This window comes from Glandiceps talaboti, chromosome 6 (genome assembly GCF_964340395.1).
Source record: "Glandiceps talaboti chromosome 6, keGlaTala1.1, whole genome shotgun sequence".
Classification (NCBI taxonomy): Eukaryota; Metazoa; Hemichordata; class Enteropneusta; family Spengelidae; genus Glandiceps; species Glandiceps talaboti.
The window spans coordinates 1,304,268-1,316,412 of record NC_135554.1 but is presented as its reverse complement, the minus strand read 5'-3'; the positions used below and the strand labels follow the sequence as shown (position 1 = coordinate 1,316,412).

Below are 12,145 nucleotides of genomic sequence, written 5' to 3'. Positions count from 1 at the left end.
AGATTAGTCCTGTCAAAGTCACTAACAGGCAGTTAGCTGACTTCCTTCTTTTTCTTTTTGTCACAAAAAAGTACTCTCCCAATACTATTAAAGTATATCGGTCAGCCATTGCAGCCACCATTAAAAGTATTGGAGGAGACGATTTTGGACAGGACAAAATTCTCTCCAACATGATTCGCCACTTCCCTCTTAAGCGTCCTCCCTCTAAACAAACAGTTCCACAGTGGAGTCTGCCACTGGTTTTATGAGCATTACAGGAACCCCCTTTCGAGCCCATGGGTTCTGTGTCACTGAAAGCACTTACTCTCAAAACAGTTTTTCTTGTTGCCTTGGCATCTGGCAGAAGGCGTAGTGCAATCCATGCCCTCTGTATTAGTGAGGGTCATTTTAATCTCTCTCGGACAGCAGCAGTAATGCATACTGCACCAGGATTTCTGGCCAAGAACCAGGTTTTGGGGTCAGTGCCTAATCCGATGATGATCAAGTCATTGGATGACTTTGTTGGGCGAGACAAAGTAGAATGAATTCTATGTTCAGTGAGAGCACTTTGTTGGTATTTAGACCAATCTAAGTCATTTAGGAAGGGTAGGACTCGGCTGTTCATCCCGTTTCCCCCTTCAGTTAAAGATGACTGCTCCCCAGCAGATATTTCTAAATGGATTGTTGATACTGTCAAGTGGGCTTACGTAGAATCCCAACAGGATCACTTATCTCCTCACAGAGTCACAGCTCATGAAGTAAGAGCTATTGCTTCCTCATGGACCCTCAGATCAGGCGTGCCTGTGGCTGACATTTTACAAGCAGGCACATGGAGATCTCCTAATTCGTTTATTAGCTAATATCTGTGGGATATGTCTGACCATCCTGAGGATCTAGCCACTCTAGGTCCACTTAGCATTAGCCAGAATATCACATTAACAGGTCATACAGAGACACCCACCACCTAGCTGGTGACAAATTCTGTATCCTATAGTAAGAATATGTAGGTAGACCTAACAGTCCTTCCCTCCTTCCCCACTGTCTTAGTATAGTTGGGTTTCTGGACTAAGATTGTGTTTCATAGTGCAACTGGTCTTCAAACGTTGAGGGCAGTAATTGTAGGAGGAGGTGGGTTAATAAAGTTTTATTGGAAAAGCATCGGGAATTGCAAGCAAATCCTATTGTAAGAATATTTAGGTGAGTATCATTCCGGAAACAGAAATTAGTTTCGTGAGAAAAGACAAATTTGTATACACGTGTGTGTGTGTGTGTGTGTGTGTGTGTGTGTGTGTGTGTGTGTGTGTGTGTGTGTGTGTGTGTGTGTGTGTGTGTGTGTGTGTGTGTGTGTGTGTGTGTGTGTGTGTGTGTGTGTGTGTGTGTGTGTGTGTGTGGATACTGATAAGTAGTCTATGCATTTGCCTGAATGAATAGACAACTTTATACAAAGAGTTGTCTGATTGTCCTTGACTAAGTCTTAGCTTTCTTTTCAGAGATATATGCTCATCAATTTTGTGTTTGAATGAGTCCATGTATAAATTAAATACCTGTATATTATAACTATGAAAGAATGTACATGTTCAAAGTAGAATTACCTACTACTACCTACTTAGCAGCCATATCATTCAAAAAAGCACTGGACTAGTATTTCCAGACAAGTCAAGTATTATGTGCACCCAGGTGTTTACTACTGATATTATCTCTAAGTTTTAGTGTAACTTCAACAATGTCTGTCACTGTTGTAGCAAATGTACAGACAAAGTTGGAAACCAAAAATCTAACAATATCTATGTAAACATTTTGTTCTTGGCTAGATTAAATCAGTTGTAAGTGTCTGTCTGTATATTATCAGATATGACCTTTCTATACACTCAGTAACTATTGTTTTGATGGTTGTCCTCCTCTTCTCTAACAACTATGCTACTACATCATGTACATAAGATGAATTACAGAAAACTGACATCTATAAAGCTTTTTGTTGTAGCTTTAAGTTCAAATATGCATTTGCATATCTTTGATGTTAGCTAATATTTTAGGAATGTATTCTAAGACTTTCAGATGATTTTGAACATTCATTGGTGATTCACAATTGATGTAATTGTTTGCATAATTGATGATTTCTATAATGTGTGTAGGATCAACAATGCAAAGACTCACAAGTTGCTATTTGACCCTTCCATAATGCATTCAGTTTACATCAGGTGCCTGCTTATATGTACAAGCAAAACATTGCCAATGTATGAACTATAAAGTACTTAATTTATTACAGGTGAATGGCCAGGATTTAAGGTCATCAAGCCATGACCATGCCGTAGAAGTCATCCGTAGTGCCACCAGTCCTGTTACTTTCATAGTCCAAAGCCTTTCTCCTAGTACATGTGTAAGTTAATTATTTCATCTCAAGTCACCATTCTTTACTACAAACTGTCAAAATCAGTATGTTAATGCTTTGAACCAGTGATGGAAATAGTTATTATGATTATCAAGATTTAACAGATACACAAGCAGTTTAATGTTTCTATTCCTAATTATTATGATTATCAAGATTTAACAGATACACAAGCAGTTTAATGTTTCTATTCCTAATTATTATGATTATCAAGATTTAACAGATACACAAGCAGTTTAATGTTTCTATTCCTAATTATTATGATTATCAAGATTTAACAGATACACAAGCAGTTTAATGTTTCTATTCCTAATTATTATGATTATCAAGATTTAACAGATACACAAGCAGTTTAATGTTTCTATTCCTAATTATTATGATATACATATCAGTAAAGGACTGTGACTGTGAGGCCATTTTTATATAACTACAAATTAATCTTCTTTTAATAGCAATAACCTCAAAATATAGTCAGAGTACATTTATCTTTATATAATCCTAGCAGAAGCAAATTCTTGTCAATAACTGTGTTATTTTAGCATTGTACATGACGTACTGTTCACCATCAATCGCTAAACAAAGTCACATCAAGTATTAGAGATGCAAAAAAAAAGTGTTGATTGTTTAATTTATTTTAAGTTCATTTAGCGATGTTAAGGAATTTTTGTATGAAATGACTGTTTGCATGTAGCAAATAGATATAAAGGTTTTGAAATGAAGCATCATTTTGCTGTCCTCTAACAAGGCTACAGACAGTGGTTTGCAGAGACTGTTCACTGTAACCAAGGAGAGTACAACAGTAAGGAGTGTGTACAGTATAGACACATATGGCCTCTATTTTGAATGCAAAGTGTAAGGACAAATAAATATGAAGTGTGTGTTATCTGTAGTTATCATAGTTCAGATATCTTGACATTCAAAATTTGATATCATTTCCTTCAAATTACAACTAACTTTGGAATGTGACATCAAAATAAAAAGGTGAAGTAATTTGCTCTTTTGAAATATATACTGTAATCAAGACAGTATGCAAGAAGCTATCCAAACAGTATCACAAAAGTGATGGCAGTGATGATGTCGAAAAATATGTTTCTGATAGGATAATTTACAATATTTTAATACCTGATATCACTGCTAGGAAAAATAGATGTTTCATAATATGAATAATTGAATCAGATGTTCTTGTTATGATTTGTGCATATATTGTACTTTTTTACCCTGACAATACTTGCTATGAAGTGATGATAGGCTGTTCCCAAACTTAGCATGCATTACATCTTTGTTATGTGTGCACCCTCATGGTCATGGACATTACATTTTCAATAATTATATATTTGGGTTTGTCAACTTACTGATAATCCACTGCACTGCAAATGACAACCCTCTCATCCCTACATGTGTGGTCAAATAGCCTGATCTAATAAGTCTGATCATAAAGAGTTGTACAATATGATATGTTTACAGGTTGCAAACACCAGGCAAAGCATAGCACAGCATTGCGTGCATGTGTGATGTGGATAATATGCAAGTCTGCATGGATTGGGTAAAATAGGCTGTGCGAATAATTAGCATCAAAAACACACATCTAAATGTTGTGTACAAACTAATACTGACTCATGCACGTTTGAAATGTGGTCATGTACTGAGAGTGTTGTAACTGTTACTACCAGAATGCAATTGTTCTCTACCTCATATATATGTAAACTCCAAGTTATAACATTCACAACGCTACCTTCTCTTTGATAACCCTTACCTAGACTGTATTCCGCCTGCATTCAAACTAACATTAACCCAACAAAAACTTATGAAGCAGAAGTTCACCCAAAGAACACCTCTAGAAGTGTTCCACCAAATTTCAGATCACTGCATCCTTCATATCAGTTGATTTGACTAATTCAAAGGCATAAATATTTTTGGGTGCATGGATTTTTCCAGTAATATGTATAATGTTACACTGGACACATGAAATGCAACTAGATGAGATAGCTTCAGAGTTGCTCATGCAGTGTTACAATGGAGTTACATGTAAAACAGATAACTTCTCGTGAATTATTAAGGCAGTTAATACATGTATAACTAACTAGAAAAAAGTTTAATTTGTTTCACCAATCTAGATAGTTGGAATTCATTAAACACATTCCAGTTCTTTCCCCAACTAGCACTGACCAGAGGGGACTTATATTGGGTTCCGTCCATGCATCCGTCTGTCCATCTGTGTGTGTGTGTGTGTGTGTGTGTGTGTGTGTGTGTGTGTGTGTGTGTGTGTGTGTGTGTGTGTGTGTGTTCACCCTCATATCTCTGGCATACCTTAACTGATTTCAACCAAATCTGGCATAAAAGGAACATACTACATGTATGTCAGACATGCACACCACTTTTATTTTACAACGGAATCAAATATTACAGAATGGTGGTCATATTATTTTGTTGTTTGTGTGTTTATTCTCATCTCTGGCATAATCAAACCGATTTCAACCAAATGTGGTACAAAGGTAACATACTATGTGAGACATATGCATGGCAAATGTGGCCAAATGACGGTAATATTTGTAGTTGAAAGTGATTCAAAATTCAGTTTTCGTCAGATTTACTTTGAAAGATTTCAGGTATTTCCAGTCCCACCTAGATCGTGCCATTTTGTGACGTCATACGGAGAATTCCTTAGCATTCAGACTATGACAAGCATAGTCAACAGGTGAATAAAACTCAACAACGTTGTGAAAAAATACATTGCTGATGGTTGTAATAGACATCAGTAAACAAAAACTACTATCTACATGTCTTATTAACCAACCTTTACCGATGTTTACCCACTCTACCTGACTATTGTCTGTGTCTGTGGGTAGTACTAATACAACAAATTATTTACTTGAAGTTTCCATATTATGACCCCCATATTTTTTAAATGGGCAAAGTAAATGGAAATGGCTAGACTTGATATACATAATAAATACTTGTAATTTTGTGGTCTTTCACATGCACAGTCAATGACTTTATTTAATATCTGATTTTTAGCATAAGTGAATTGATAAGATTCAGGAGTGCTATTAGTCCTGCTTGCAGACAGTGCACGGGACTAGTTTACTGACATGACCCTCAACACCTTCCTGAGAAAAACAATGTACTCAGCCTATTTTGAGTGTGGAAGCAAATTTGCTTCCACACCATTTACCAAAGAATTACCTGTCCACTGATCAAATATTAGCAATCGATTGAATATGTACTCATTTTACATCTCTTTGAAAATAGTAGTCTCTTGAAAGATCGAAAAAGTGTCAAAATCGAAACTTTTCCAGTTCTGGTTGTAATTTGAAATGTCCCACCTTACAAATGCCGCCATATTTGATTGGGATGTCCACTACGTCATGTAAGACGGCACCCTGAAATTACGATTTAACTTGTGATTTCGGGATTTTTGTTCCTCAAAACTGGGACTTTTTGTAGCCACAGTGAGCTAAAATTGCTAAATAGTCGATTTATTGCTAATATTTAACCACAGGGTGCATTAATTCTTTAGTTACCAGCATTTCTGTAAGCCCAGGTTTTAACGACTGGCTCTTCGCAGGACAGAGAAGGAAGGGACAACATACTCTATATGTGAACAGGACTATAGTGCTATAGGCATGGTGTGGTGTCTGTCCATCCATGTGTCTGTCTGTCTGTCTGTCTGTCTGTCTGTCTGTCTGTCTGTCTGTCTGTGGATGACTTAACTCAAAAACTGACAGACCAATTGCCTTGGTATTTGGTGGGGACATCACTTTTAGTGTCTAGTTGGAAAATTGTTCACAGCAACATGATCGCATCACAGGTGTGTTTTCAGTCAAAAAACGTGATTTGTGGTGAGAAAATGCTTTGACTCGGCCCAGAAATGAAAGGCTATTGTTTTATTGATGCCCTGAAATCATTAAATCTTTTAAGGGCTACTTCACATCTCAATGTCAATGGCATCAAGATTAACCTGAGTTAGAGGTTGCTTGGAAACACTGTTTTTAGCACAGCTGAATTTATACTGCACATACATGGTAACTGTCACTGTCCCTGTGAGAATGTAGAATGATGTAGTGGAAGGCAATTATGTCTTTGACTAATGGAACTTTAATGTCCTGGTAAAATCTAACTACTCAAGTAAATAAAAACAAAATACAAAACACAATAGGGATATTTCAAGGGATGTGTAGATGAAGAATTGTTTATTACATGATGACCCCCCATTGGTGATATAAAAATTAGATCTAAAATGTGATTTCTGTCAAATATTTTGAAATGAAACACTACACTATCTGGACAGTGTGTGCAGACAGACAGTGTGTGTACGTATCTGTTCATGTAAAAGACAGACAGTGTGTGTACGTATCTGTTCATATAAAAGACAGACACTGTGTGTACGTATCTGTTCATATAAAAGACAGACACTGTGTGTACGTATCTGTTCATATAAAAGACAGACACTGTGTGCACATATCTGTTCATATAAAAGACAGACACTGTGTGCACATATCTGTTCATATAAAAGATAGACACTGTGTGCACGTATCTGTTCATGTAAAAGATAGACACTGTGTGCACGTATCTGTTCATCTAAAAGACAGACACTGTGTGCACGTATCTGTTCATATAAAAGACAGACACTGTGTGCACGTATCTGTTCATGTAAAAGATAGACACTGTGTGCACGTATCTGTTCATATAAAAGACAGACACTGTGTGCACATATCTGTTCATATAAAAGACAGACACTGTGTGCACATATCTGTTCATGTAAAAGATAGACACTGTGTGCACGTATCTGTTCATGTAAAAGATAGACACTGTGTGCACATATCTGTTCATATAAAAGACAGACACTGTGTGTACGTATCTGTTCATGTAAAAGATAGACACTGTGTGTACGTATCTGTTCATGTAAAAGATAGACACTGTGTGCACGTATCTGTTCATGTAAAAGATAGACACTGTGTGCACATATCTGTTCATATAAAAGACAGACACTGTGCACGTATCTGTTCATGTAAAAGATAGACACTGTGTGCACATATCTGTTCATATAAAAGACAGACACTATGTGCACATATCTGTTCATGTAAAAGATAGACACTGTGTGCACATATCTGTTCATATAAAAGATAGACACTGTGTGTACGTATCTGTTCATGTAAAAGATAGACACTGTGTGCACGTATCTGTTCATGTAAAAGATAGACACTGTGTGCACATATCTGTTCATATAAAAGACAGACACTGTGTGCACGTATCTGTTCATGTAAAAGATAGACACTGTGTGTACGTATCTGTTCATGTAAAAGATAGACACTGTGTGCACATATCTGTTCATATAAAAGACAGACACTGTGTGCACGTATCTGTTCATGTAAAAGATAGACACTGTGTGTACGTATCTGTTCATGTAAAAGACAGACACTGTGTGCACATATCTGTTCATGTAAAAGACAGACACTGTGTGCACATATCTGTTCATCTAAAAGACAGACACTGTGTGTACGTATCTGTTCATGTAAAAGACAGACACTGTGTGCACATATCTGTTCATGTAAAAGATAGACACTGTGTACGTATCTGTTCATATAAAAGACAGACACTGTGTGCACGTATCTGTTCATATAAAAGACAGACACTGTGTGCACATATCTGTTCATGTAAAAGATAGACACTGTGTGCACGTATCTATTCATATAAAAGATAGACACTGTGTGCACATATCTATTCATATAAAAGACAGACACTGTGTGCACATATCTATTCATATAAAAGACAGACACTGTGTGCACGTATCTGTTCATATAAAAGACAGACACTGTGTGCACGTATCTATTCATATAAAAGACAGACACTGTGTGCACGTATCTGTTCATATAAAAGACAGACACTGTGTGCACGTATCTGTTCATGTAAAAGATAGACACTGTGTGCACGTATCTATTCATATAAAAGATAGACACTGTGTGCACATATCTATTCATATAAAAGACAGACACTGTGTGCACGTATCTGTTCATGTAAAAGATAGACACTGTGTGCACGTATCTGTTCATGTAAAAGATAGACACTGTGTGCACATATCTATTCATATAAAAGACAGACACTGTGTGCACGTATCTGTTCATATAAAAGACAGACACTGTGTGTACATATCTATTCATATAAAAGACAGACACTGTGTGTACATATCTGTTCATATAAAAGACAGACACTGTGTGCACGTATCTGTTCATGTAAAAGATAGACACTGTGTGCACATATCTGTTCATATAAAAGACAGACACTGTGTGTACATATCTGTTCATATAAAAGACAGACACTGTGTGCACATATCTGTTCATATAAAAGACAGACACTGTGTGTACATATCTGTTCATATAAAAGACCGACACTGTGTGCACATATCTGTTCATATAAAAGACAGACACTGTGCACATATCTGTTCATATAAAAGACAGACACTGTGTACGTATCTGTTCATATAAAAGACAGACACTGTGTGCACATATCTGTTCATATAAAAGACAGACACTGTGTGCACATATCTGTTCATATAAAAGACAGACACTATGTGTACATATCTGTTCATATAAAAGACAGACACTGTGTGCACATATCTGTTCATGTAAAAGATAGACACTGTGTGCACATATCTGTTCATATAAAAGACAGACACTGTGTACGTATCTGTTCATATAAAAGACAGACACTGTGTGTACATATCTGTTCATATAAAAGACCGACACTGTGTGCACATATCTGTTCATATAAAAGACAGACACTGTGTGCACATATCTGTTCATATAAAAGACAGACACTGTGTGCACGTATCTGTTCATGTAAAAGATAGACACTGTGTGCACATATCTGTTCATATAAAAGACAGACACTGTGTGCACGTATCTGTTCATGTAAAAGATAGACACTGTGTGCACATATCTGTTCATATAAAAGACAGACACTGTGTGCACATATCTGTTCATATAAAAGACAGACACTGTGTACATATCTGTTCATATAAAAGACAGACACTGTGTACGTATCTGTTCATATAAAAGACAGACACTGTGTGCACATATCTGTTCATATAAAAGACAGACACTGTGTACATATCTGTTCATATAAAAGACAGACACTGTGTGCACATATCTGTTCATATAAAAGACAGACACTGTGTGCACGTATCTGTTCATGTAAAAGACAGACACTGTGTGTACGTATCTATTCATATAAAAGACAGACACTGTGTGCACATATCTGTTCATATAAAAGACAGACACTGTGTGCACATATCTGTTCATATAAAAGACAGACACTGTGCACATATCTGTTCATATAAAAGACAGACACTGTGTGCACATATCTGTTCATATAAAAGACAGACACTGTGTGCACGTATCTTTTCATATAAAAGACAGACACTGTGTGCACATATCTGTTCATATAAAAGACAGACACTGTGTGCACATATCTGTTCATATAAAAGACAGACACTGTGTGCACATATCTATTCATATAAAAGACAGACACTGTGTGCACATATCTGTTCATATAAAAGACAGACACTGTGCACATATCTGTTCATATAAAAGACAGACACTGTGTGCACATATCTATTCATATAAAAGACAGACACTGTGCACATATCTGTTCATATAAAAGACAGACACTGTGCACATATCTGTTCATATAAAAGACAGACACTGTGTGCACATATCTGTTCATATAAAAGACAGACACTGTGCACATATCTGTTCATATAAAAGACAGACACTGTGCACATATCTGTTCATATAAAAGACAGACACTGTGCACATATCTGTTCATATAAAAGACAGACACTGTGTGCACATATCTGTTCATATAAAAGACAGACACTGTGTGCACATATCTTTTCATATAAAAGACAGACACTGTGCACATATCTGTTCATATAAAAGACAGACACTGTGTGTACATATCTATTCATATAAAAGACAGACACTGTGTGCACATATCTGTTCATATAAAAGACACACACTGTGTGCACATATCTATTCATATAAAAGACAGACACTGTGTGCACATATCTGTTCATATAAAAGACAGACTGTGTGTACATATCTATTCATATAAAAGACAGACACTGTGTGCACATATCTGTTCATATAAAAGACAGACACTGTGTGCACATATCTGTTCATATAAAAGACAGACACTGTGTGCACATATCTGTTCATATAAAAGACAGACACTGTGTGCACATATCTGTTCATATAAAAGACAGACACTGTGTGCACATATCTGTTCATATAAAAGACAGACACTGTGTGCACATATCTGTTCATATAAAAGACAGACACTGTGTGCACATATCTGTTCATCTAAAAGACAGACTGTGTGTACATATCTATTCATATAAAAGACAGACACTGTGTGCACATATCTGTTCATATAAAAGACAGACACTGTGCACATATCTGTTCATATAAAAGACAGACACTGTGCACATATCTGTTCATATAAAAGACAGACACTGTGCACATATCTGTTCATATAAAAGACAGACACTGTGTGCACATATCTATTCATATATTATTAGAAAGGACCTTTCTATTTTTATCTGTATATTTGACCCTGAACTTTACCTTGTCAGTCAAAATGTCTTTTAAAAAATCAATGTTAATGCAGTAGGCACAGAAGTAATAAACGTATATGATGGGACTATGTCTTCTATGAAGATTTGTTTGTAGTAGGAAGATATTTTGTTTTGATATGACTTCTCTTGCCTATTTTATTTATGTTGGTCATTCTTTGTATTATATGTATACACTTATACCAATTGATGGTTATATTGTATCATTACTTTATGCACAATTTCAGTTTTTGTTGACGCTCTAGTTATAAATTATACTGTTCATCTTTTCAATTGTTTTCACCATGACGTTGTATATCTTTCCTCTAGTATCATTTATCAATAAAACTAGCCAGTCTTACAGAATGCTGTCTGCTGCTTTTCATTTCAGCAATAAACTGGCTTATATCTGCTATTACACCTTTACATGGCTAGTGCACTGCTGCTTACAAGCCTTTACTATGTATTACATTTGATAACATATTGTAAACAACCAAATAGAAAGCATAGCAAGAAATGCTGAAACCTAAAACAAACAATTTATTGTTAACTCAAATGAACATGGAATTGAGAGAGAGAGAGAGAGAGAGAGAGAGAGAGAGAGAGAGAGAGAGAGAGAGAGAGAGAGAGAGAGAGAGAGAGAGAAATTAAAAATATATGCATTGGATGTGTAATAGCTTATGTAACAAAACATCTAATTGATAGTAAAGCAATACATGTACAGTACACAAATACCTTTTCATTATCTTAGTGTACAACGTGGGAAAGTGATGCCTATGGAAGAGACAACTGTATACAGTACAATAGACTAAGCATATGTTAATGACAGCTAAAGATAATGTGTAGCCATATTCATGTGACCTACATCAATATATTGCATTACAGTCCACTGTATTCGAACTCTGTACAATCTACATCAGTATATTGCATTACAGTCCACTGTATTTGAACTCCGTACAACCTACATCAATATATTGCATTACAGTCCACTGTATTCGAACTCTGTACAATCTACGTCAATATATTGCATTACAGTCCACTGTATTTGAACTCCATACAATCTACATCAGTATATTGCATTACAGTCCACTGTATTTGAACTCCGTACAATCTACATCAATATATTGCATTACAGTCCACTGTATTTGAACTCCATACAATCTACATCT

General features: G+C 35.9%; 1 protein-coding gene across 1 annotated transcript in view; it reads left to right on the top strand.

Annotated features, from left to right (window-relative positions):
- The window catches only part of LOC144436445 (multiple PDZ domain protein-like), a 330,925-nt gene that overhangs the window by 127,864 nt on the left and 190,916 nt on the right, over positions 1–12,145 (top strand). The window contains exon 19 of the mRNA XM_078125244.1: positions 2,246–2,356. Within this exon, the coding sequence (XP_077981370.1) occupies positions 2,246–2,356 (111 nt within the window). The remainder of the gene's footprint in view (positions 1–2,245; positions 2,357–12,145) is intronic.